At 40.5% G+C, this 27,187-nt stretch overlaps 3 protein-coding genes across 4 annotated transcripts in view; 2 read left to right on the forward strand and 1 right to left on the reverse strand.

The window, feature by feature from the left end:
- Window positions 1-14: 14 nt before the first annotated feature.
- LOC138212864 (pro-cathepsin H-like) lies at window positions 15-6,158 on the forward strand. The gene is made up of 12 exons (XM_069173506.1): window positions 15-682; window positions 1,228-1,259; window positions 1,405-1,510; window positions 1,658-1,728; window positions 1,839-1,943; window positions 2,702-2,788; window positions 2,962-3,017; window positions 3,142-3,223; window positions 3,306-3,374; window positions 3,697-3,803; window positions 4,615-4,743; window positions 4,841-6,158. The coding sequence occupies exons 1-12, from the start codon at window positions 610-612 to the stop codon at window positions 4,914-4,916; spliced, it is 993 nt and encodes a 330-aa protein (XP_069029607.1). The 5' UTR covers window positions 15-609; the 3' UTR covers window positions 4,917-6,158.
- A 332-nt stretch (window positions 6,159-6,490) lies between these two features.
- Window positions 6,491-11,558, forward strand: wdr76 (WD repeat domain 76). The gene is made up of 15 exons (XM_069173725.1): window positions 6,491-6,610; window positions 6,896-7,015; window positions 7,098-7,187; window positions 7,382-7,474; window positions 7,940-7,998; window positions 8,472-8,586; window positions 8,714-8,815; window positions 9,140-9,180; window positions 9,373-9,526; window positions 9,845-10,003; window positions 10,131-10,246; window positions 10,410-10,508; window positions 10,614-10,766; window positions 10,862-10,915; window positions 11,026-11,558. Exons 1-15 carry the CDS (start codon window positions 6,572-6,574, stop codon window positions 11,279-11,281), a joined length of 1,650 nt encoding a protein of 549 aa, XP_069029826.1. The 5' UTR covers window positions 6,491-6,571; the 3' UTR covers window positions 11,282-11,558.
- A 743-nt stretch (window positions 11,559-12,301) lies between these two features.
- Window positions 12,302-27,187, reverse strand: part of LOC138212968 (FERM domain-containing protein 5-like) — a 64,219-nt gene continuing 49,333 nt past the window's right edge. For both annotated transcript variants that reach the window (XM_069173723.1, XM_069173724.1), the window contains 9 exons: window positions 24,086-24,209; window positions 22,272-22,359; window positions 22,036-22,124; window positions 21,226-21,289; window positions 20,674-20,765; window positions 20,502-20,576; window positions 20,234-20,302; window positions 20,021-20,127; window positions 12,302-15,908 (listed from right to left, as the gene is read on the reverse strand). In XM_069173723.1, coding sequence (XP_069029824.1) covers window positions 15,319-15,908; window positions 20,021-20,127; window positions 20,234-20,302; window positions 20,502-20,576; window positions 20,674-20,765; window positions 21,226-21,289; window positions 22,036-22,124; window positions 22,272-22,359; window positions 24,086-24,209 — 1,298 coding nt within the window. In that variant the 3' untranslated portion in view covers window positions 12,302-15,318. The remainder of the gene's footprint in view (window positions 15,909-20,020; window positions 20,128-20,233; window positions 20,303-20,501; window positions 20,577-20,673; window positions 20,766-21,225; window positions 21,290-22,035; window positions 22,125-22,271; window positions 22,360-24,085; window positions 24,210-27,187) is intronic.

Here is a 27,187-nt window from a genome sequence, read left to right on the forward strand (position 1 = left end):
GAGTCAGGTTTTCCTTGCGACGATGACGGTAACGCCTCCAACTAAAATATGCACAAATATTTCAAGGTGTGGTCCGTCTTTGAGAGTAATCACTTTGGATCTAAAATAAAGAGTTTTCAAAATATGACTATCCAAAAAGAAAAGTTGAGCCTAGGCAGAGGATAAGATGAGCCATGTGGGGCTTAATTGTGCTACTGATTATGTTGAAGTAAAATTTAAAATTTGTACCTAAAAAAAAATGCTGTATCAAAGCAAATGAAATTCAATAGAGGTGGCAGCATTTCTGCAAATTGAAATAGATGGTAATATTCACTGTCTATTTTTTTTTACCTAAATGTTCTTACCACTTTTTCCATGGGCCTGTATCCATCACAGGGTGAGTAAAATGGATGACTCTTCAAAAATGTATGGTCACATGACCAATTTTGTCTGTAGTTGCCAAGAATTAAGGGGTGGCTGAAGTTTCCCACAGGCTTGACTTACCCGGTTCTCTCTACTGGACTGTAAAAGCTGTGGTTGTAGATTTGCTGGGGCTGTTAAGTAGTCATTGTATTAAGAAGGCGAGTCATGTGACGCCCTCAGACCTTGTTGGAGTCTGCTGGGGGAAGTATGGCACTCGTTGTGTTTTTCATTACTGCCGCTTTTAATTTTGTCCATTCAACACCTTTAATTTTACTAGAAGGTAAGTGTTCATCACATGTTTGCTTTCCCATTTATTTATGTTCATTTTAAAATGTTGAGTTTCCAGCAGGCGTAGTTGCCAGAATTACAATGAGATATTTTTTTTCTATCATAAACAGTGGTGACGGAAGTATTCAGGTGCTTATGCTCTGTATTAGCAAAATGTTTAGTGCAGAGAAACGTCCCTGTCAATTGCAGGCCACGTACCTTTTACTGTTGTTCCTGGTAGAAGCTAATATTATTATACATATTGTTGGGGGATATGATCTATAAGAAAGCATCATATTCTATTATATCATCAAAGCTGCTTAACTGTAAAATATGAATCTGTGGAATTATAGCTGTCAGATAAATGCAATGAAGTGAACATTACAATTTTAAAGTAAAAAAAAAAAAAAAAAAAAAAAAAAAAGTACCTCAAATTTGTATTTAGGAATAGCGCTTGAGTAAATGCAGTTATTTTCCTGTCATGAATTGCTTCAGGAGTAAATCTGAAAGTTGGAAATGTTGCTTCTTTCACTGATGGTTCATTATGTGTCCAATCAGAGGAATATCACTTCAAACAGTGGCTGTCACAGGTATGTACATCACACTAACAAAGCTATGGACATTTTACACTTTGTAATCTAATGAATTCTTTTATTTTGCACGCATAGATCAACAACATTTCAAAATCTTCTTTTACTCTGTATGCTCTGTTGCCTTTCTGTTTTTAATGTGCAGCACAACAAAGTTTATGACAGTGAGGAGTATTACCAGCGGCTCCATGTATTCGCTCAGAATAAGAAGACGATTGATCATCATAACGCTGGGAATCACTCGTTCACAAGTAATGCACCATCTCCTGCCTCATAATGTGTAATGTCCAGACTATCACTGCAAAGGATAAACTGCCAATGTTTAAATTAAATTAGATCATATTCGAAGGTGATGAAAGGCCTGGTCTTCTCACACAGCTGTTCATTTTCAAATCTAGTGGGCCTGAACCAGTTCTCAGACATGACGTTTGAGGAGTTCAGGAAATTCTATCTTTTGACACAACCACAGGTAAAAAAACAAAACACGCAAGAATGCAACACTTTACGCTGCCAGTGCTTATATACAGAAAGTTTGTCTTTGGATTCCCTTTATTATTTCATGATGATTGTATCTTGCAGAACTGCTCAGCCACTAAAGGGAGTCATGTCAGCAGGACAGGTCCTTACCCCGAGATAGTAGACTGGAGGGTGAAGGGCAACTTTGTGACTCCTGTGAAGAACCAGGTAAACTCATACAGTACTGAACAACCACCACAGACCAAGAGTTTGGACGTAGCACAGCAGATGTTTATTAATATTCATGTCAAGTTGTTTTAAAGGCTAATAATTCTCCACATTCTCTTGCCTTATTAGACAGAATGCAATATATTGTGCTTGGCCAGCATGCAGTTACTCTATACAATACTTTAATTATGCTCTGTTTGGCTTCTGGTTAAGCAAAGAGTTTAACTGGAGATCTTATGCTGCATGCAATGTCTTTGCTGCTGACAAAAAGTGATCTTTCATTTATTGTTAGTTATATTAATCAATAGTCTATTTGCACAAGTACACTGGAATGCATTATTTAAAAAAGTCATGAAAGGAGCAGAAAAACCCGGTGTCACTTCGTTTCAGTGTTACAGTAGACTCTGATAAAACTCTAAACATGAGCTAAAAAAAAAAGTTTTGAACCTAAATGGAGCTGAAGAATGTACGAAAAAAAAAAGATGTAGCAGGAACTGCATTATAGTTCTTTCTTTGGATCCTACAATTCCCATCATGCAACACATAACTCCAGGAGTGCCCATGTTTTTACATCCAACCTGAAGTAACCCTAATGACACATCAGGGTTACTTTTTCTGACTTTGCAAAGCTTAAACCAGCAAACCGAAGACATTATCATACAATTTATTTAATCTGCAGGTCACATTCAAAATGAAGTAAGCCCCTTTATCGTAAATGAATCATTAGTTGTTTGAGTTATGTGGCGTTTGTGATTTAGGATTACTGTGGCAGCTGTTGGACCTTCTCTGCCACTGGCTGTCTGGAGTCAGTGATTGCTATCACCACTGGGAAGCTAATAGCTCTGGTGAGATCTTTGCATTCAGATTACAGATATCACAAGTGGCACTCCTCTTTCTCACAAAGATATTTTTAAATGAATCTGCAGAAGAAATTTATCTCAGTTTGTCTCATATCATATAAATTTTGCTGTGTCATTGATATGCATTAATAAATAGTGTTGTTTGGTTAACTCTTCAGTCTGAGCAGCAGCTGAATGACTGTGCCAAAGACTTCAACAACCATGGATGCTTGGGGTAACAATGATACATTTCCTATTCATTTTTAGGCTGCAGCATTGAGACATTTAAGTTAAAGTAGCTGCAAGAATGCTTGTGTATAGAACTTCAACTGGCTAAAAAGCTACCTGGTATGTTTCAGTGGGCTCCCCAGCCAGGCCTTTGAGTACATCAAATACAACAAAGGTCTTATGACAGAGAAGGACTATCCCTACAAAGGCCAGGTAAAGTCATATTATCCATTTTTTTAAAAATAATATGATAAAAAGAAATCACCAAACCTAAGTTTTGTCCTTCCTGTTTTAGGATGACACCTGCAATTTTAAGCCTGAACTTGCAGCTGTTTTTGTCCGAGACGTTGTCAACATAACGAGTGTGAGTGTATGAACCCGTACATTTACACTGTGAAAGAAACTGTGCAAAACTTGTGCTGTGTAAATGTCCTTTCATGAATTACTGCTTCATAACAAACTCACAAATTAGTCGCAGTTAACCATGTCATGTCAGTCACCGGGTCAGAGGACGAGACAAGAAGCAGCTTGGTGCTGAACATGGGAATTTGTCTGACATTGTGCAGGCTTTTGAATACTTGGTTACGGTCCATATCCTACATGGTTAACATTTGAATGTATAAGATGACACACTAATAGATTTGGTGTGTCATTTACTTATTAAGATTGTCTTTTTCCTTCCACAGTATGATGAGAAGGCCATGGTTGATGCTGTGTCCCGGCTCAACCCCGTCACCTTCAGCTTTGACGCCGCAGATGACTTCATGCACTACAAAGATGGTGTTTACTCCAGGTGAGACGAGGACCTCGATAACTTCACAAACTCCTACTGTATAAATGTACTGCTATCCACAGATAATGTGCAGTCAGACATGTTCAGAGCTGTTGAGCAGTTTGAACTGTAGCTACTTTGTTTCGGATCCTTTTGCACTATTCAAATATTTATAATAAAATAATGGGATTTTTTTTGTAACGCAGCAGCACAGAAGTTATTAAGTCATGGAGGAGGGTTATGGAAATAATAATACCCACAGTCAAATCTGCAATAACCGGAATGTTGGTTGATGATTGTTTGTAGGATGCGATAGAAGAATATGAATGTGCATTTTTCTGACTTAAGAGGGAAAAACCATCAGATTTAGTACCCTGTGTTTGCTGTGGTGTGTTTTCACATTGCTGTTATCCCAGTATAGTGACTAGAATACACATACTCTGCTACAGTGTGCTGCCTACTGGCTATGAACATGTCCATCCCTGATATGGAGTTATTCATAAATTGAACACTGTGATGGTCTGACGGCTCATTTGTTATGGTGCCGACAGTTATGAGGGATTTGGCTTCAATCGACTTTCTGTCCTCTCTGTCATAACTGTGCTAATAAATCACTGGCAAGACTAGAACATTTTAACCATGTTTACAGTTTTTGAACCCAGAGATGATGAAAGAGCTCTCAAGGTTTTAATCATTTAGATCTAAACAATTTCTGCAAAACAAGTGCACAGCACATTGTGCACAGGCAGAATGCAATGTAATATCGCAAGAGGTTAGAAGCCCACTCTCCCTACAAAAGACGTGCTTTATTGATCTTGTGCTGTCTGTTCAGCACTCGGTGTAAGAACACAGCGGACAGCGTGAATCATGCAGTCCTGGCTGTGGGTTACGGCGCTGAGGAGAACGGCACACCGTATTGGATTGTGAAGAACTCTTGGGGCACAGCCTGGGGAAAGGACGGGTAAATATAGTCTGCGTGTGTATTTCAGTGTGATGACTTGTTCCTGCTTTCAAGCATCATTGACATCTTTCTTTTTTAAAATTTTTTATTCCATCAGATATTTTCTGATTGAGCGAGGAAGAAACATGTGCGGACTGGCTGTGTGCTCTTCTTACCCTCTACCTTTAGTTTGAGGAGTAACATGGCAACCAAGTGGAGAAACTCAGGAACGTGCTGGGAATTGTTCACAGATATATGGCCTTTAAAGGTCTCAGCTAAATTGAGGGACCCTAACACCTGATCTGCAGGTCTAGTTTCTGAGCTGTGTCATCCTAATAAATTAAACCGGATCATGAAAACGTGACCTATAGTTTATAAAAGTCATAAACAGAAACACATATAAGAATTTTACAGCAGATAAAGAAATGTCACATTAATACAGTCACACAGAGCTACTGTCGAACCACATTCTTGTGCCGTTAGCTGTGGTACTACAATAAACTGTGCATGCATCTAAGTAGTTTGACTTTCCTGCATATTTAAAGGTGTTACTTTAAAACACTTTTTTTTTTTTTAACCATTCAGTCCGTCTCATAATAATAAATCCGATCTCTTTAGTGCAGCCACAGATTACTCAAGTGCATTTATATCGTACTTGGTATTATATATGTATATAAAGTGATGGTTGGTCTGTTTTCATGAGTTTTTTGTTTTTCCTAAAGCTGAAAAAATAAAATGAAAACATAATGGCAATGATTTGCATCATACATGGAGGTTTGTCCAAATTACCTCACTGGCTTTACCAAATGTATTTTGTGTTTGAATTTGTTACAAACATCAATCTTTGTGTCTAGTCATGACTGTTAGTTATCTTTTGAAGGCACAGTGAGTGTTTTCTCTTTGTTAAAGGCTTAGAAGTTGTTTTTGTTTCAATTGTTGTATAATGTGAGTGTTGTGGAGCTCGTTGAGACAGTTACTGGTAATTAGTATTCTTGTACAGAAATTTGGAGTACAAGTCTGTAGTTATTAAAATAACAGTACTAGTAGTGACTTTGCAGATTTATTTGACATGCCCACTGAGCAGCAGACATTAGTCAGGTGACAAACGGGATGATTGTATGGCATCTCCTCTATGGGTCATTGACCTAATTTTGAACTGACTGGCCTCTGTGGTTCTGGTAAATGTCTGCCGGCCCGTAAGAAGTCAGCTCACATGTCAGTGTTTTGCTAATAAACTATTTTAACCTAATGCTTTTGGGTAGGTTTATTTTTCCCATTATCAGTGATTACTTCTTATTTGTCTGTGTGCATGAGTGTGTTTGTCCCATACGGTCTATGGTTTGTCCTCTGGGTAATTACTATTTTCAGTTTTAAATGAGCATGTAAAAATGTTGGCAGTATGTGCCAATCAACTATTTACTGTTTAAATGTAAACAAATGTGTCAGTGTTATGCATAAATAAACCCAAATTATCGATATGAGCCAAGTTTATTTCAGCTTCCTATCACTACAGTTGCCCAATTCGGCCGTTAGGTGGCGACATTATCCCAGCAACAGCTGACAGTCGGAGTAACCGATCAGATGTCAATCAAATTGTAAGACGTCCATTGGTTGGTGGCAGCAGAGAACGTCCTCTTCATCCTGGTGACGTACCAAAGTCAACCAATGAGCTGCTAGGATTCTGTTTCACAACATAGGGGGGGCGGGGCTAGTTACAAAACATCTCGCATGTGGCGCCAATAGTCCCTCTCCTCTATTATCATTTACATCACAGGTATCAGCTGCCAGGTGCGCATATCTCGCCTTGTTTCGTACAAACACTCTCACTGATAGTTTTAAATTCTCTAATATGGCGACAAGACGAACAAAACGCAAAGCTGTAACGAAGGTACAGTTGTTACTGGTAATGTTTTGAATGTTGTTTCGTTTTGTTAAACTCTCAGCTTGTCCGTGTTCGCTGTAGCAGAAATAGCATCACAGCTAGTTAAGTTTAGAAGCTGAGCAAACTTTTGAACCTCTGTAAAATAGGATTTATCAGTAAGGCAGACGTCGGCAAAAATTTGTGAATGAAGTGTTTCGTACGTAAAAGCACGTGTCGTTTTTGAGTAAGTTGAATGAGTCTGCGTGTTGATGTCTTTGGCCAGTTGTTTATTTAATAGTCAACAATGAACAGGAATTGACACCGGATGATATCGAAGCAACAGTCCGACGTTCATCTCGAAATGCTCTGGGCCCGAAACGCCTCCAGTACTCCCCTGAGGACAGCACAGCTGAAACGCCCAGCAAGAAAAGTGTAAGAGGGTCTTCAGAAACAACAACAACATGAAGTCGTTTTGTTTTTTCACTTTGTTAACATGCCCTTATTTTCTTCCTAGAGAGCAAAACGCCACGTTGCAAAAAGCAGCCAGAATAAGAAACCAAAAGATGAAGCGGATGTTGAAAACAGTGATGTGGAGCATACATTTGTAAGTACAAAACGTCTGCGCAGTTTATCAAGGAAGTCTCTGTGTTTTGTTTACTTTGTGTGTGTAAATGTTGTCGCACCATGTAAACATACGTGTCAAATACACGCCAACACCCCGACTTCTTGAATGTAAAATGACATTCAATTAATGTAAAAGCTTCTGCAGACTGTCAGCGGTGTGTCTTTGTGCCACAGGACGGACACGGAGGACTTTCTCTCTATGAACTGGAGCGACTGGAGAACATCAGACAGAACCAAGCATTTTTGTCCTCCATCAACTTGGTCCAGGTAGGTTGACAGGTGGCAGAGTCTCAACCACAATGCTGACCTTGGGACACAGCTGGATGTCATTGAAACGCTTACACTTTTAATACGTGTATACGAATAGTCTACATCCCATTCAAACTGACAACTTGAACAACCGATGGCATTTAAACCAAGCAGAAGTCTCAATATTTAACTGGTCATGCTGTGATCAATCCAGACAAATATGACCGTACAACAGGACAAAGAAGGAAATGTAACGTGCCACTGTATTGAAATTACACTTATCCTCGTTAAGACAGGAGATATGAGACAATTTATAGATTTTTTTTTTTTTTTTTTTACTTTTAGATAATGTTGGTCAGAGTTGTTTATTTTATTCAAATTTGGAGTCATGTATACACTCCGTTCACCGTGACCATGTTGCGGCTCATTCCTTTTGCCATTTTTGAACAAACAGGACAAATATTAATGTTCTTTTGTCCAAAGGCTACTGAGGAGTTGAAGCAGTTGTCTCGGCCAAAGCCATCGCAGAGAGGTCTCATGAGGTACGGTCGTCTGCCAAGCTTTTACTACAAACCTCTTTACTCTTTGAGTTGTCAGTATTTTCTGGATAAAAGAGTTTAGGGGAAGCATGACACTGGATGTGATTGGTGAGCTGCAGAACAGATTAGTGTTCAGGGTGTTTTCACGTGTCATGTATGGAACATTATTGTACCCTTATAACTTACTGCGTGTGTACTGGTTTTTGAATTTGATTTAAGCAGACACGCAGTTAAAAGTAAAAAGTGTAAGAAATGCTTAAACAGGCGATTGATGACAAAAGATAAACTGGTGTGTTTAGTAATTAGCGGTCATTCAGTAAAAATGTTACTTTTTTCTTAAAGGTAAAAGAGAAAGAAGTTGTCTGAAGACGTCACTTTTGGCTCCTTTTTTGTTCGTTATAGTCATTAAAAACAAGGGGAAAAAAACTGTCTGCTTGATGTCACTTGTTGTAGTTGTTTAATTTCTGTGGTTGCAGGCAGGCTGCTGTAAAGGAAGTGCTGCCAGCTCGCAAATCACTGCGTCTCCAAAATAAAGAGGCAGAGGTCTTGACACTTCCCCCTGAACCCAGGGATACGCTCATCCATGAGAGGGTACTAACTAATGAATAACCTAAAATACACGTGCCGTGTCTTTGGTCTTCCTGACCATTCTTTTTTTTTTTTTTTTTGTGCTTGTGTTACTCACTTTAGTTTTTTTTTTTTTTATTTGCTTTTAAAGTCTTCACAAGTCAAGAAGCCCCATGGCCCGCTGACCATGGGACCAGTCAACATGGAAGAGGGAAACGAGCTGCCTTCACAGTTCGTTAAACTGTGCTGCGAGGTAGGCGTCACCTTTGTGGGCTATTACGTGGTGTCATGTTCCCATTACGTCTCCGATTGCACACTGTCTCCCGACAACCACAGTTTAAACTAGAAGCAGATTTTTTTTGTAAAACCTTTTACTTGTTTTATTTTTTACCTAAAATCATAAATCTGCGTTGCGCTGCTTAGTTGTGGACATCAGCTGAAGAACACCGAATGATATTAAAAGTTAGAAATAATTTGGAGTAGCTGCACGTACCTTCAGATATGCAGCCTTGCATGTTTTGCTGGCGTAGTATTTGCGCTGAATCGGTAGATTTTAAAATTGCTTCTCTTTTCACAGGACTCGGCAAAAGAAAGAAAGATGGCGCTGGATCTGAAAGAGTAAGAGTAGACGTTTGGATTCAGACGTCAGCCTGCTGCTCAGCTTACAAAGAAGGGCCAGCTCCTTCTCTGAGGCTATATTAGTTGTTTTAGAGCTCCATACTTTGATGGTCACTTTTTGTTGTTGTTGTTGTAAACAGCTGATAATGCTCATACAGGTGGACAAAACTCGACACTGATGTCTTAACACAGGTACCGCGCTGCACTGAAGAACATGACGATAACTGAGGAAAAAGTGGCCAAAGTGGTGAAGGATCGCATCTTCTCTGCAGCCTTCCACCCCTGCAGCAGCAGCCTGCTGATGGCTGCAGGAGACAAGTGGGGCAAAGTGGGACTCTGGAAGTTGGTGAGTTTGTTTTGCTCCAAGTACAACCTGGTGTTTGACCACCAGAGGACAAGAAGTGTGCTCAAAACAGGCTCCAAGCAAATGATTTTTATACCTTCGTATCTGCATAGATCGGACTGTTAACACATCAGTAAACAACAACAGAAACACGTCGCCGGCAAGTGTTTTCTGTCTCTGTTAATCTTGGTCTGAGCTTTCCTGAAAGTCCAGTCACGTTAATGCAGTTTTAAATGTCAAAACAGTCATCCAGCGAGCGCTACGTACGCCCCCGCCCCGCCCCGCCCCCGTTTAATGATCTGCATGTGCGTGTTGTTTCAGGGTGCTGAGTGGGGTGACGACGGTGTGCTGCTCTTTGAGCCCCACACTCGTCCGGTGGGCTGCATAGCGTTCTCCAGCGCTCGGCCCTCGCAGCTGCTGAGCCTCAGCTATGACGGATCTCTGCGCTGCATGGATGTTGAGAAGGCTGTTTTCGATGACGTAAGATACCTTTTGTTTCCGCGACAATGAACGAAGACTTTTGAATTATTACCTGTCCGGCGGATTGCGTCCCTCAGTAGTTGAGGTACGGTAGACCACTTCTGAAGAAGTGTGGATGTTCTCCCAGGTGTATGATATTGAAGATGGCCTGAAGACGTTCGACTTCCTGTCACATGACTGTTCGACACTCGTGGTCGGGAACTGGTATGGAGACGTTTCCATTGTTGACAGGCGCACTGCAGGGTGAGTTGTATTGTTGTCAGACTGACGATAGTAGTAGTAATAAAAAAATAAAATAAAAAAATGTTACGATAAAGTTAAAGATTGACAGTATAATTGGAACAATGTGACCTTTCTTGCTCACAGATAAACATTTGAATAAACACGTTGTTTATTTTCTCTGCAGGAACTCCCACGAGTCTCTCCACTCGTTGGACCCCAAGACTCTGCGCTGTGTTAGTGTTCATCCTTTACAGAAGCAGTACTTCGCAGTGGCAGAAAGCAAGTACGGCTGATGTTTTAACTATTACTTATTGACTTTGTGTTTCACTATTTTGTGTCGGGCTGTATTTTCGTTGATATTAAATGGATGTTTTGATCTCGTCTGCAGGGTAGTGAGCATTTATGACAGCCGGTGCCTCAAGAAGACTAAAAGCCAGGCAGTCTCCCAGCTGCGCGGCCACTCTTTGAGCATATCCAGCGCTTATTTCTCCCCTTGCACTGGGAACAGAGTTCTCACCTCCTGTATGGATAACCACATAAGGTGAAAGTAGTACCTCGTACATTCTGTTCTACTGTTTATTTTTTCAGTCCCAGCTCAATGTCTGTCTGAACTTTTTTTTTTTTTTTTTTTTACAGGATATATGACACATCTGCAATGACCACTAACCCTCCCTTGCTGACAACTATCAGGTACGTCCAATCAGTTTACCTGAAACTTATAATTAAGGGCTATTAGGGCTAACTGTGGCTCATTTTTATGTTGAACCTGAACTTACTAACAGACGCGTCTCCATTTGCAGACATGACATGCACACAGGCCGCTGGCTGTCCAAACTATCAGCAGTGTGGGACCCCAAACGGGAAGACTGCTTCGTGGTGGGGAGCATGATGAAGCCTCGGAGGGTGCAGGTTTTCCACGAAAGCGGTCAACCCCAGCACTCCTTCACAGACAACGAGAACCTCAGCACAGTGCTGTCCATCGCTGCTTTCCACCCCACAAACAATGCCCTCCTGGGGGGCAATGCATCAGGACGCCTGCATGTCTTTTCCAGCTAAAGGAAGGACCAAGAAGCAGTGGACCAACAACATCAGCGCGCTGCTGCAGGGAAGGTAGAGCAAGTAAATAGTTTGGTCATAGTCAGGGTGTGCAGATAAAGTGTAGGCTGATTTCTCAATGCTGGAAACTGCACAAGTGTGATGATATGACCTTTTGCGTCTATAGCGAAGTAACATAATGTATTGAAATAACAGGATCAAGTCGCTAGTTCATGTTCAGAGAGATGTTGGACTTAGTTACAATATAAACATTCCCACACGTTCAGGAAACACGCTATTAGTAACAAAACATCAGAATTTTCTTTCTCACGGTTTCCAACAAAATAGACATTTATTGCTATTTTTTTTAGTAGGACGTGTCTTGCTCTTTTCTTTTTTGTTGGGACACTGACTAACCAACTGTTGGACCTTTTCAGACAAGGTGAATATAATATCACAAAATGATCTCTGAGTCAACTTATGTAAAATGTTTAAACGCAATCAACTACTTTGTTTTATACATCATCCATTTTTGGTCAGTGTTTGCAGACTTGTTTCATTTCTGTTAGGAATAATCCTGATTACTTCCAGTCTAAATGAAAAAGCAACTGTTTGACAATATTGATTTCCAAATATCTTCCAGAACCCAAACAATTTCTTCAGTGGGTTCCCTCCATTGTTTGTTTGTGGAACAGTAAAAGGGCAAAAGTGTTTAGGTTGTGAAAAGTGCCTGTTGAAAAATTGTGTTCATTTTCTGTTTTTTTATTTTTCTATAATTTTATAAAGCAAACAGAATAAATAGACATTTGTAATACTAAGCATTTTGATTGATTCCGTTTCCCTCAACAGTGATATCTTTGTCACCTGAAGATGGCAGTAGTGTAACATAAAAGAATAACATGTATTAGCATTGGCTGCACGGATTTCCAGCAGGGACACCGAAACAGGCCTCATGGTGCTGATCTGGGTAATATTTTTCAAATTTGTCGCCTTTCTTTGCTTCATCTGTGAGGTCAGAATTGAACTCGTAGCCAGACGAGCTGCCAGATGTCAAGAATAGATAATATTTATTCATAAATAGATTACACCAGTCTTCAGTCAGTGATTGGAAATAAGCAGTCTCGTTTGGAGGTAATAAATGCAGAACACATGCTTACAGAGACATTTCCATGTGCAGGGCCATGGGACAGGAAGGGAGTGTACAGTAGGACCATGTCTGAGGCCTTGTTCCTGTTTACATGATTCAGGAAATTAAAAACAACGAGTTGCCTGTCAGTGGAACTGTCACGCCTCTTCAAGTTCAAGTGATCTGGAACAGATTAAAGCAACTGAAAACGATCCATGTGTGAATCTGCATTGCACAAAGAAAGATTCGGGTTGTTGAAAATGCTACTTCTGCTCTTCAAATTGGCTAAAAATCGATCTTCCGCTGCCATAACTTGGGTGGACTGTCAGAGGTGTTCACTTCTTTTTACACTTTCGCTTTTGCCAAAGAAAACTTCATCCAACCAGTTTTCTATGAATTCAGTAAAGGAAGAGCAGACTAAGGTTAGGCAACCAAACAGGATTTACATGAAAACGTATGTTTTGACAATAGATATTCTGTAGAAGTGTCTTTGTACCACAGAGCGTTACCGACCACTGTGGGCAGTCTGGAGTAGCGGCGACTGGTCCTTCACACATGCATCTACAGGCGGTTTTACCTTCAGAGAGGATTTAAAAAAAAAGTTTTACATCTAGGAGGCGAACATTAGTTTGCAGTTTACAGTTATTGATATTCAGTACATAATCTGTAATATTTATTGCTCAGATTATGTTGCCAATTTTTTTCACACACATGAACATAAAGGTAGGTTAAAAAGCCAAGTTTCTGCTTGGATGGCCATTTTCTTTTCACCCTGATTTGATCACCTAACGGGAATCAAAAACCTCTACACACCCTTTGAGTTAAAGAGAACACAAGTAATCATGTAGTCTGGAGACTGACTCCAAAATACAAGTGTTTTTTTTCTTAAATTAAATATAAATATATCACTCAATATTTCTGTTGATCATCCAACTTAAAACTAAAAGGGACAAAGAATTATGAATACTTTGGGTCTTTTTTTTTTTTTTTTACTTTGTTCAAAAATAAAATCGTTAACTTTCAACCTAATGGGTTTTTCCTTTTCGGAAAGATTTGAATATTAATACAGTAACTTTTCAAACTGCCTACTGTATAGGCACCTGCATAACCAAAATCCCTCAGCCAATCACTATCCTGAACCATCGCTCTTGTTGCATAAATACATTAAGATACATTGTAGTGTACCATCTGATGGGGTTGTATTAGAACTGGCACTCTGCACATACACATACTGTATATCCTGTAGAACCACTTGCAGTCTTGATGAGAGGACGTTACTGTCAAAAGACTCAACTGGTTCTGTTGCTGTGGGCTTTAAAGATGCTCTTTAGCCTCCCCTGTGAAGTATCATTGGTAATAAGGCTGGAGAAGGAAGCAGACTATTTGAGTTTCCATCTGTTGACGCAAACTGACAGAAGCATGAGACAACAGAGGTTTCTTTGGTCGGTGTGATGGTGATGAAGGTTGTAGTCTGACATAAACATGACGTATCTCAGGCTCTCTTGTAAGTGAGTGCAGGGCTGTCAAACCAAATTTCCACTGTATAAATGATGCTTCAAGTACATTAAAAGTCACTGTGAGGAAATCTCAAATCTGGTAGCGAGACAGCAGTTGGTACAAAAATGGAAACATGATTTGAGTATACTCAGCTTTTACAGATGACTGCATGGGCTAAACAAAGTTAAAAACAAACTCTTAACTATATACTGGGGAAAAGAGCACTAGTTTTTGCACTTTACAAAGATAAAACAAGGTCAAATTTCCCTTAATGGAAAGGATGTCTGTTTTTTTTTGTGTTTTTTTTATATATTAACTGTATTGCACATCAAGATGAACTCCTCCTACAGACTGCAGGAGTCAAACAACTAACCAAACACTTGACTATCACTACAACGCTAGCTCACATAGTCCCATCACCTTTACAACTACTGTAAAAGTAACTACGGCAAAGTGACGGATGTTCCTCACACACACAGACGTTGATTGTAGTTATCAGCGTTATTTGGCTGCTATTTGATAAACAGTAAACCTATAACCTCCATTAGTTACTTATATCCTTAGAAAGGCTTGATTTATAGTCATACAACTTTATTAATCCTCTAGTGTCTGGACAAAAATGGTCATGTGGGCACACTTAACAGACCACAAACAAAGTCACGCTTACTACAAAAATAATCATTCAAGCCTTCGGACAGGGCAGCACCCACATCACACCGGGGTCAAATAGCGACTGCAACTACATTTTTTTTTTTTTTTTAGCAGTTATTTAAATTGATGTGGGGGTTAATTATATCTGCCTAAGAACTCTATGAAACAAACATTAATATTTCAAATACTATTTGACTCGTCTACATTCAATAAGTGCAGCTTTTTTTTCACACTTTCTCTAACCCCCCCAGATACCGGTCCATCAACATCAACAGCATTATTGTTGTCTGATGAGCTCGACTTGCCCCCCCCCCCCATCTCATTTTCTCTCAAAACTTCACTCAAACTCTCAGGTCCCGCAACACGCACACCAACACTTCAGGTCGTCCCGTCTTACAGCAACGTCACAACATATCAGTTGATACAAAAATAAAGGCAACTATTATCTGTGGTTGAATAAGTGAGTGTCTGTTAGATTTGTTTAAATTAAACCCTGTGACTTTGTGTAAAAAATAAAAGAGCTTGAAATGACCTGAATTTCTAAAATAAAATGTGTTTCCCTTTCCTCGTAGTGATGGTCAAACATTAGAAACAAGGCTCTTCAGGGGACAGTCCGTGGCCTGTGACAGGAACTCCTTCCTGGGGGAAGCTGAGCTGATATTAGGGACAGGGATGTCGTCTTTTTCTGTTTCCCTCCCCCATCTTCTGTTTGTCATGTGTGTCCCGTGTCCATCAGTGGAGGCCTGTGTTGGAATCATTCGGTCTCTGCATCATTCACTTCACCTCACTTGCTGACGAGGAACCCTCCCATCCATCGTAACTTACAGGCGAACCAGCGCCGCAGAGGGCAGAAGTATTCAAAGTGGAACTGCTGGAACTCGGGCGTCTTACGGATGTCCCTCAGGAAGGCGATGTCCAAGTCTGACTCTGTCAGCATGATGAGGAGCAGCAGCAGCGCGAACAGAAGTCCGATGGTAACCAGGAACAGACGCAGCACGCTCAGGATGAACTTGTTGAGCTCCTCCACGTCGCTCGGTGGTGACGGCCTGCTCCTGACCATACGCAGCGCTCTTCTGCCGGGCCTGAAGTCCGCCGCCTGCCCCTCCCTCGACGTCCCCGCCTCCGCCTCCTGGTCCTCATCGACGCTGCAGGGAGCACCGTTGAGGTGCCGAGCCGAGGGCATCTCCATCCCGTGTTCCGCTACGGGGGTCGGCAGCACGCTGTCCGACGGGCTGTAGGCCTCGTCGGAGATGACGGCTGACGTGCTCGCCTCGCTGCGATCCACCATCTGGCCCCGGGATGGCATGAAGCAGTCGCCATGGGAGACGGAGCGCACGGGCGTGGAGTGGGCGCTGTCTCGAAGTGACTCCAGACCTGATACACGGAGCACAGGACAGCAGTTAATTAGAGAGGTGAAATATTTAATCACTCGGAGGTATTGCGGTGGTACCTGCAGACTTTACTGTAAAGAGAGATCCTGACATGAGGTGTTTATAAAAAAAAAATGTTTAACCTTCCATAAAAAATATAGTAAATGTAAAACTTTGATGAAACCCAAGCAATCAGTTAAAACAAAATATAATATGTGCAGCTGAAGGTGCAGTAACATGAAGTTTAAAGCACAATTATTTTATACTAACAATTAACATGCTGCACAAAGAGATCCAGCAGATAAATGCAACTTCTTCAGATACAGTAAACTAAGATCCGGTTTAAAAGAAAGATGAAACCAATGTTTTAGGATGTGGGGTTTACATCAGTATGTGTGGTGTGGTACAGTGGGTTGCCCAGGTCAAAAGGTCGGCGGTCCACATGCTGAGGTGTCTTGGCTGAGCACCTTGCATGGTGGCTCTGCCACCACTGGTGTTTCAATGAGTGGGTGAATTGGAGGCAAAATGTAAAGTGCTTTGAGATCGCCAATATAATTAATATAATTTAATATAATTGCAGACCATTTACCACTTAACCCACTCAAAGGTGTACATCAAGCTTCATTACAGTTTACAGTGTTGTTACACCTCCACGCCAGGCATTATGTTACGTCGGTCCCATTCTTTTGAATGCAGTGTTCTCAGGAACGGCTTGCAGCAAAGTGAAAGGTTAAAGGTCAAGGTCACTGTGACCTCACAAAACATACCTACAGGCTGCTGCCCATCAAGTTGTTTGCATTCGCTGATATGCGAGTGATGGATTGAAATAGCAGCCGTAGCTGTTTATGGCGATGAGTCGACAAACGCAGGCGGCACAGTGCTGCGTAAGCCCGTGGTTCTACATGGGAACATGTGATGACCGCTAATGATCAGCCTCGTAGCCAGTGAGTGGAGTTCAAAAAGGGGAATTAGGACGCCTGGAAAAGGACTCCTTACAAGTCACTGATGCAAATGTGAGCACATAGAACGTATCCCATAAAGCGCTTAAAAGAAGAGGTCCAAGGGGAAATGATGTTCCTCATTAATTCATCCTGAAGCAAAGATTCCCTCAGCCTGGTCTGGAGCGTGGCTGGCCGGGCTGCCAGAACATTCAGGGACACCGAGCTCTGTTGAGCACCGTGACGACATTTCTGATTCTGATATAGCCAGAAGGGGGAAGCCTGATTTGTTTGCAATGGCTAGCTTGTCACAACATTTGCTCAAGAAACAGATCCTCTCCTCCCTTCATGTAATCTATGCCCGAATGAAACACTTACAAGTGGCAACTCTACGTGAAAAGTAAACATGAAACACAAGAACAACGTCCTCTAAGAACTTAATCAGCTTACTTCATCCTCATTACTTTCACAGCTTCTTTCTAGAAGTTAATCACAATGTCAACTTTTAAACTTTGATAACCACAGCAGTAGACTTAAACAACATCTTATTAGATAATCTCATGATGTGATGTTCATTTGGGTTTTGGCATTAGAGAAACATACAGCGTGTCTATATTTGGGTCAAACATCACTAAGAGAAAGTCATCCAGCTTGAAAAATGTCTGAGCCGATACTACATGAAGCCAGCGGTCCATAATCCTGTATGATTAAACCAGCCTTGTTTTTTTTTTTTTTTACCTGCACAGCCGGCTGCAGGGCTGCAGCCATGAAACTGGGGTGGGACAGCTAGTCTGGAAGGAGTCCTGGAGTTCTGTACTGACCCGGGACCAGAGCCTGAGGTGGAAGATCCCCCAGGGAGGGCAGGGAAGAGCGGTAGGACCCCCAGAGCCTTGCCCAACAGCCTGGGTCCCAGAGACAGCACACGCACCTTCACATCCCGATAACAATGGTTGATCATACGCAAGTGAACGTTCACCTTGGTCTTGATCCGGATCAGACACTTCACCATGATTCAAAGGGAGCAAAAAAAAAACAAAACACCCGTTTAACCTTCACTGTGTTTCAACACAGTTTTGCTGCTTTCTTTCGTTAGTCTGGCTTTCTTCAAACCGTCTTTTCGTCCGCTGTCTGTCTTTATGTCCGACTGTGGCTGGCAGTGCAAACTTCCCCGCAGTGAGCTCCCACACGCTGGCAGGCAGGCAGGCAGGCAGGCTGACAGTCGTGGACACGCAGAAAGACAGTCAAAGAGTGAAAGACAAGGCTCAGGAATGCGCGCCACTTGTGCCACAGCGCCCCTCGCCTCCCCACCCCTGCTGCTGGCTGTGACACACGCAGCATGGCCCCTGACAGCAGGTGCTATTTTCAGGCTGAGATATTATTACCAGTGTAAATACCAGCGCAGACAGAGCAACAGGACAAAACACGGGGGGGGGGGGGGGGGGGGTTGTTTCGCTGTTGCAACATTGGGGTGAAATGTCAGAAACAGTTCCCCATGTCCCTGACGAGAGACGAGGACAGTTTGACAAAAGACCTTTTTTTTTTTTTTTTTCTGTGAACAGACAAACCATGTGAACAGTAAGTTTATTACTTTGATCCAAGCTGATCATCTATGAGCAAACTTACTCCCAGTGGCAGCACAGGCAAAAGGTTAATAGCCTGTTGGAGGAAAAAGGGGACAGTAAGTGCCCTTTATAAACTGACAGGATGACTTCCTCATGTCAAAATAATGCCTGAGGCCGGTAGCTGTTGGGTGCTTTTCAGTGTGTGTGTTTGTGTAGTTCAGAAAACACACATCCAGGAGAGAAAGAGCGAGATATTGCACAAATACCGAGAGAATGACTGACATGGAACATGGAAAAGCACATACTGTACGCTACTTTGCCCATACAGGTGTGTGTGTATGTGTGTGTGTGTGTGTGTGTGTGTGTGTGTGTGTGTGTGTGTGTGTGTGTGTGTGTGTGAGAGAGAGTGTGAGTGTATTGAAATTGTGTGAGAATGTTAAAGAGGACCCCAGAACGTTTGTGCTGTGGATGTGTAATCCATGACAGATCAAATCACATGGAGGTAGACAGTGACTCCCAACCACACGGCTCTTGTTCCTCAGGGCTTAGTTTGACAGTTGCCAGTGGCTACGTAATGTGGAAAGACTGAGAAGTAGCTCAACTAATCTGAAATCCAGGGATCTAGAAATCATATATAATATTCATCATTATGTATTCATTGTTGTTATATAAATCACTATGTTTTCGTGACCTCAGAATGAGCCCTTCATATTCACACAGAGAGCTGGTCCTCTTCCAAAGAGTGCACAATGTTGCACTGCCATGTTTCTACAGCAGCCCAGAAAGGACAAACCAAACACTTTTTCTTTAGTTTCACAGCTACACGCTACACACTTGACAGGGTGGGTGAAGGATGGGGCATTCAGTCAATATGTCAATAAATCCTACATACTGCAAGTCCGCTAAGAGTAATAGATAAAGCTTCAAATAGTTATCTGAAAATAATAAAATAATAAGCATGATGGATAGCAATTTTAAAATGGTGAACTAAATAGTGGAAAAGCAGTCACATAAATGTAAAGTAAGCTAAAACTTTAGTTGGGCTAGCTAATACTAAAGTATTGGATAATCGGTGAAAAGAAAAATAAACTTGACGAATAAAGTTTCGAAAATAGCTAAATGTAATGAATAAATGTGTGAAATATTCCTAAAAGTAATTAATAAATTATAGTTAGATCAAAGTAAAGGCTTATCTTGGCGAATACTTCGCAGAATGTACTTGGTAATTGGTGAAATAGTGAGCAAAATGCATAAATGGTTGACATAATTTGCTAAAAGTAAATGATAAATGGTTGGTAGAGTTGCATGGAAAAATAAAATTGCGTGAGCAGATGTGCAGATATCGGTAACATTATGTGTGGTGTTGGATGGTTCATCTCAGGTCTGAGGGGAGACATCAGATAGAAAAGGTGGGGAGCCGGTGGACTAACTGCCATTTGCTTGCTAACAGACAAACATCTACTTAACACTCAGGCAGCCTCTCAATCCAGATGTTTTTAAGCAGTCTAAAGACCTCCGTCAACATGAGTGATTTTATTTTTCGGCTACATTTTTAAAAAGTATTTCTCAACTCGTGTGTGTGTGTGTGCGTGTGTGCGTGTGTGTGTGTGCTTTACCTTCCATGATGGAGATGTGGACAGCTCTCCGTCGGGTCCTGGGCACACTGGTCAGACGAGGGCCGTGGGTGATGGACGGACAACTCCTACTTGGCACCATGCCAGCCCTGGAAAAAAAACAAAAAACATACACATAAATCCATATCATAAATGTACAGGGCTAAGAGTTGAAGCGATCAATTACACTGTTTAATTAATATTAAATAATGTTACCTGTGAATCTCAGGGGGGTCTCTTTTAATTTTGGCACTTTGTTCCATTACTTCTTTTGCAACTTTTCCACTGAGAAAACAGAGAAAAAGAAAAACTGATCATCTGTGATTAACCACTAAAACCAGCACTGCAACACCACAGGATGCGTGTACAACATTTTTAGCCATAATTCTATAAAAAGTCAGACATGTATTTAATATTGGAATATATACTTCATATTTCTCAGTGATGCATTTTATACCACAAATACACTGTGTGCCTATAATACCTGTATCTAAAGCGACTACCCTTGAAGAAGAGATTACTACTGGACACAGTGCGGACTTGACTCGACTTCTCCAACCTGTGAGTGAATGGAAAGAAACATCATAAAAACAATCATAAACTTAAATGAAATGACATCCATTGTGAAGTTCATTTTTACACATCCTGTGACTCACTTATAGAAGGCCTGATTCTCGACTCCACACTTCCACAGATGCTTACAGGCCTCTGGTGTAGGTGCAAAGTAAGTCAGTATGATCTTCTTATCCTGTAACAGGTTCAGTGCTTTAACTCATATTATATTCATATATATACTAACTATACTAACAACTCTTTACTGATAAACACCAACTTTTATTATTTAAAGGCTTATATGTTCCTTCAAACAAGATCCTATAGCTATTTTCAAGACGTGAAAATATTTTTGGAAAGATTGTAAAGACATTTCCGCTGTCAGGTTGACTGAGCTCTTGGCTAAAGGGTACCATAATCAATCAACCGACGCAATCCCCGAAGAATAAACCTGTAGAACATCAACCACCTCTCAGACAGCATCTTTACTTTACTGGATAACACACATTATGTCAAATCATTCCTCATTTACTTCTGTATTAAGAATAGAGCTCACTGCCCCCCCAGTCTCCATGCATAAAACAAGTCCGTACTCATTTAACTTCCCCTGCTCCACAGGCCAGGACAGGCAGCTTTTTAATAATGGATAGACATACCTCCGTCTGATTTGCATATATATGGAATGTCTTTGCTTCAAACTTGAGTTTGGTCACCTCCTCCCTGAGGTTGAGACACAGAGACGGACAGACCAAACGAGGGAGAGAGCCAAACAAAAAATGAAGAAAGAGAGAAACAGATGTGAGCAGAGAGAATGAGAGAGAAAGTTGGGGAAAGAAGGGGGAGACAGAAAGCTGGTAAAATATTAATTGTGGCTGGAGGCGAATTAAAAGACCAACACTGTTTCATTTGATTGATTCACAGAAAATGAAAAAAATAAGCTGCAAAAACAGATTTAACAACAACAAAAACACAGAGTCTGAGAGCTGGTTGACTCAGCTGTCTTGAAAAGGTCACTATTATCCTCTTCTATGGATCACTTGTTACTTTTAGATCAGTTTAATTGTTTTTTGGACTGCCTCGCTTAAAATTTCTTTAAATTGCACTGCATGTGGAGGTTTCAAACAAGGGATGAAATCAGAATTTTAGGATTTTATTTGTTTTTTAAAATGCTTTAATGCACTTATGTTATCTTGAAATGAGCAGCAGTTGATCTATCTTTGATCATTTGTGATGTGTTATGTGGAAGATTTGGACTTGAATATTAAGAAGTTTGTTGAGTTTGTTGGCACTCTACCTTTGCACAAGCTGTTTTGCTGAAAACTGAAGGACAACTTTTATTCAATAAAATCTAGTTAAAATATGTCTGTAATTGTGTTTTTTTTTTTATACACGCGAAGCTCAACTTGTTGCTCAGTAATGTGAACCTTTCAATTAAATAGGAGTTTTAACTCCTCATCTTCACTCACCATTTGAGGAAATGAATCCTCCTGTTTCCTTGCAGCACAGTGAATCCGAAAGGGGTGAAAGCCAGAAAAGCTGGGTTGCCAGACACATCCTGACAGGTGCACAGGTGTTTTGTTATTGAGGAACAAAAAGATTATATTTTCTATTTAATTCCCTACACTGATAAAGGACACTTAAAGACAGTAGTAAAATTCATTTTTTGATTTACTTAAACATAAATTTGTTTTGTAAAAACCACCTTGCATGGATGAGGGTCCACTCCATACGTCTCCAGCATCTGAGCCTTCTGGAGGAAGTTGAGCTCTGACGTTTCAGGAGTCTGACCTCTGAGAAAAAAAACCAATAAGTTAAGGTACAGGCTTCTGTCCCAAATATCGGTCAACCCATCATTTAATTCAAAGGTTGTGTTCATCTCTAAAAAAGAAGGCAATCAACAAATTTTGTAACTAGTTTGAACTTAAACCTCAGGACATTACAATCATGAAAAATATAGCTTGTTGATTAGAGTGCCAAAAGGATTCGATCCTGAGCAACTACAACCTGAACAAATATCGGTCATTGTCAATAAGATTTTGTCAAAGCAGAGTTTAAGAACAGCTCAGTGTAATGGAAAATGAGTAGATCTTGAAATGTCTGGATGTGTTACAGACTAAATTTGCTGCAGAGGAAGTCTGGGATCACCAACATACTGTTTCAAAACCTGTATGCCAGGATCAAATTTGAGCAGATATTTTGCTCATATTAGATACGTAATCAAATCTGTCCACGGTGTCTCAAAGAACGAAACTAAAGCTGACTCGTTTTTTTGGTTCGAGATCAAATGTTAAAGCAGTGACTAATGTTTTAACAGCAGTTGTTCTGACCAAAGTTAATAAAGGATTAAAAATCAATCTGCTGTCCATACTTTCTTCTATAAATAATCCGTACTGAAACTAGTGCATGAGTCATGTTGGCTGAAGTAGAGAATATGTCGTAGCTCATTGCTTCCACTCTTGAATCATATAAGACCCTGATAAAATGTATCCCTTTACCACACTCACAGTCTTTGAATACAGATATTATAATTATAATATTTAGTGGTATTTAAGTTTATGTAAGTAGGAGGAAATTTATACCATCTTGAGTAACCCCATCAGTCATCTACTCTGAATGTCAGCACTGTCATTATTTTTCCATTGTTTAGTTGAGGCACAACTTTTCCCTGTGCTGCAACTGAACTACAGGGAAATACATGTATATGTAGGCAGAAGGTGGAAATAAGCAATAGAGGGCAGTGTAGGATCAGATCTATAACCAGTGTTTCTGTCCACCTGGGTTGTGTGTACATTTTTATACAGTATATATACTGTTACTGTGCAAACATTTTTGGGCACCCAACACCATCAGCAAACATACAGTCTGAGTTACACAGAAGTATCTTCAGCTACAAGAAGGACAAGGAGTCCTGCAGCAGATGGTCTGACCCCCCACCAGAGCCCTGATCTCAACGTCATGGAATCAGTCCGGGACTACATTAAAAAACAGAAGACACTGATACTAAATCTACATGAGCGCAGTGGCAAGTTCTTCAAGATGCGTGGAACAACCTTCCCGCTACGTACCTTGAAAAATTTAGCATGATGTCAACTGATAAGATAAAAACTATTCATAGAATACTATTTGAAAGCATCTTCAAAACCTTTGGACAGGACTGTATAATCGAGAAAAAACTTCACTAAAAACAATGACTGGCTATGCTCGTCTTCATCACAGCTTTTGATTCATAACACTTTTGCCATTTCAACATAATCTAAAATTGAGAATACACGACTACTTGATTAAAATGCATCAGTGTTGCGCTTGTAATGAAAGTTAACGTGTTCTCAGGTGTTATTCCTTCACAATCTTAAATGAGAACGCTGCTGTTGTTATAAAGAGATTTAAAAGTGTCAGCAGATGGGGCCACAGACGCTGAGGAAGAGTTCAGTGCGTAGGTATGCTTCTGGGATGCCTGAACTGTGGCTGCTATAGAATTGAAGGGGTACACGGGGATCTGGACATGTGTCACCTTACATCAGCTCAGTCTTGTGGATCTCAGAGATCCGCCGCTCCAGCTTCTCTGAGTGTTTGGGGAAGAACTGGAACTTGGAGCTGTAGCCCTCTGGGTGTTTCCCGGGGTCGTAGTCACCGATTTCAGCTGGAAAAAGGGAACAGAAAAGGCCGATGAGACAACAGAGAGACCCTGTATCCAGCTTATTTCCAAATAAAGTAAGCAGGATGAATTAAAAGTGAAGAAATAATACATTTTAACAAAATAATTTTCAAAATAATTTTGAATTTCCACTACATTTTAGAAACTGCTTCTTTACTTGGATTTTTTTTTTTCAACACCAAACACACAAATAAACTATGCAATACAAACTATACTACACTATCTTGGTTTAATGTTTTAAGGATACTGGCTTCGAGGTTAACACACTTTCAACACTTTCAACAGTGGATTAAAAGACTCCAACTTGACCTCGAGGAGCTGCAGCCTTTTTTCACAACAGACTATTGCAGTACGTTAGTGTGCTAACCGACTGTCCTCCCTGCTGTTACAAACAAACAAACTACGCTAAAAATAACAATATAATAACAACAGTGAAAGCAAAGGTGAGTGCTAAGTAGCTAGCTAAGTAATGTTGATCCATAGGTTTTACTTTCAGGGTCACTGTAGTCAGCAGTGTTGACGAACTACAGTTTAAACGATCACTGCAGTAACGTAAGTCAAAATGATGACATCAAAAAGTATTTTACTTAAAAAAAAAAAGAAAAAAAAGAAATCAAAAGTATTAAATTTGTTTTATTATTTTCAGTTATCAAGAACTTTCCACTTTAATCTCTGTATGTGGTTGTCTTGATCGAAAAAAAAAAAAGCCTTAAAAGCTCCAGTGCAATATTATCAAAGATATTACCTCAGCATAAAGTACACTGTACACAGTGAACAAATGCAGAATATAAAGGGCTATGACCAAGGACTCAAGGTATTCAATGTAGCCTACCTGTTCACAAAAAAAAAAAAAAAAGCACACAATATGTCCACACTGAATAGTCCAAGGTTGATAAGATGGAGCTTCAACACTAAAATGAAGATCCACATAACTTCAAAGAATCTCAGCTGGTTTGACTTACTGGAGTGTTGGAACTTTACATTTTTTTGGTTTGAGTTGCAAAGACTGATGTAAAGTATTTGACAGCTATACTAATTTAGTTAATGAAGAAGACAACTGTAAATACTGAAGCAATGCAGCCCTGTGTTAAATGCAGTGAACCTACAATGTGTAGTGACCAATAAATTCTTTCTAAATCTTTTATTTAATCTTGTCTCCATGCATTCGTTCTTTGGGTGGTATGTGTGCACGATCAGAAAAAATATAAAAACACTTGCCAGTGTTCTCTGCATTGCTGTAAGCCACTGTAACAGCCTCGGTTATACTCCACTGACATCAGATTACAGATGGTGGAGGAGATACAGGGAGAGTTTGGCTCCATGGCTGCTCTCCGGGGAGCATCGTCCTGCTCAGGCAGCCATTGTTGCTGAAAACTGCATTTTGAACCACCAAAAACCTCAGAGTTTAGATGCACAGTGGATATTATTGATTCACATTGTCTGACACGATAATGTTAAAGGTTGAGTATACAAGCAGGAGACAGCTATTGAAGCCTTTGATGGTAGAAAGAGTAAAAACTGGGTGTCATCTCGTATGGTTTGAGTCCTGTCGCTTTTGATATGTTTTAAGCTTGTTTCCTGTTTTGTTTCCTGTTTTATTTTGAAGGTCTTTGTGTCTGCCCTGTTTCTCCTTGTGTTCACCTGTGGTTTTCCGTCTCTGTTTCCCTGCTGTTTCCCGCCTGCCACATCCTCCGCACCTGCTTTCAGTTCCCCAATCAGCCCCTTGCTGCACTCACTTTCCACTCACCCCTGTCAGTATATATTCCCTTAGTTGTCATCCCCTCTTTGTCAGTTTGTTGTGATAGTTTGTCTGCCTTGAGTCCAGTTTGTCTATTGTGCCCGAGTCACCTGCTTCAGCTCCCTGCTTTTTTTTTTTCCTTTTGTGGATTTTAGTTGGTTTCTCAGTAATTTAATTTTATCTGTACTTTGTTTGGTTTTCTTTTGTTACTTTTATTGAACCTTCTTGCTGAGTTTGACCAGACCCAGCCTGGCTTGCTTTCTGTTGTTTAGCCCTGTTCATTTGTTAATTAAATACATCTTTTCTTATATTTTTGAGCTGTGTGCCTGCTTTTGGGTCCAACCTGCTCCTGAGAGTTTGTTTCCCTTACCTTACACAAACAGTTAATCTCCCTCTGACTATGTTTATTACCAAATTATTTCACTCAACTGTTTTTCTTCCCTCTGTTCTTCTGTCTTGTACTTGTCAAATATGTGCACATCAGTGCTGTGGATACCAGCAAATTATATTAAGATGTGAATATCTTAAATAGAGGAGAAGATAAAATACGAGTCAATCCTCTCCAATACATTGACACTCTATATTGTTGCAGGTAATCAAAGGATGTGGAGAACATTTAGATTCAGGGAATGGCTTGGAGACAAAATGCAGGCAGAGTTGCTGGGTGTCAGAGTGTGTGACAGGGAAACTGTTTCCTAATGTGTGCCACTGCTCTGCATGTTCATGAGCCTGAAAACCAAAAGGAGCCAAAACAGTCAGATTTGATTGAAACATACTGAGTGTTCAACCTATAAAGTGTGCACAGCTGTCCTTGTTAGGACAGGGGTCTTCAATGTTTTTCAGGCCAAGGACCCCCAAACTGACAGAGAGATGGAGCAGGGACCCCCTTCTATATATATTGTATAAAATAGTGTTTTATATTAAACTGGAGGAGTGCAGGAGGGTTGGAGGGACAGGTCCAGGCTAGTCTCCTGCTGTGAGTGACCCGGTGCCCAGCTTGAGAAAGCTGCTGTGTGTCGCTGAATGTGTCCATTTCTGACTGAAAGATAACATCTTCTGCCTCCATTTATCCATTCGCTACAATATGTTGGATTCATGTTAATGTGTATTTAAATACATTTCAATTTGTGGAAATTTTTTTTGAAAAAAGAAAAAAAAAAAAAAAAGAAAACTTGTCTAATCAACCAAAAATTTCACGGACCCCCTGCAGTACCTCCGCGGACCC

The sequence above is a fragment of the Embiotoca jacksoni genome, unplaced genomic scaffold (genome assembly GCF_022577435.1).
Source record: "Embiotoca jacksoni isolate LCO1_2020_lvr unplaced genomic scaffold, fEmbJac1.0.p SCAF_6, whole genome shotgun sequence".
Lineage (NCBI taxonomy): Eukaryota > Metazoa > Chordata > Actinopteri > Embiotocidae > Embiotoca > Embiotoca jacksoni.

Bases quoted from the DNA above. Each gene is read 5' to 3' on its own strand.
- wdr76 (XM_069173725.1), top strand. From the start codon at position 6,572: ATGGCGACAAGACGAACAAAACGCAAAGCTGTAACGAAG. The intron at 7,999-8,471 runs GTACGGTCGTCT...CTGTGGTTGCAG, and splicing joins TCGCAGAGAGGTCTCATGAG to GCAGGCTGCTGTAAAGGAAG. The intron at 9,181-9,372 runs GTAAGAGTAGAC...GTCTTAACACAG, and splicing joins ATGGCGCTGGATCTGAAAGA to GTACCGCGCTGCACTGAAGA.
- LOC138212864 (XM_069173506.1), top strand. From the start codon at position 610: ATGGCACTCGTTGTGTTTTTCATTACTGCCGCTTTTAATTTTGTCCAT. The intron at 3,804-4,614 runs GTGAGACGAGGA...CTGTCTGTTCAG, and splicing joins AAAGATGGTGTTTACTCCAG to CACTCGGTGTAAGAACACAG. The intron at 4,744-4,840 runs GTAAATATAGTC...TTATTCCATCAG, and splicing joins ACAGCCTGGGGAAAGGACGG to ATATTTTCTGATTGAGCGAG.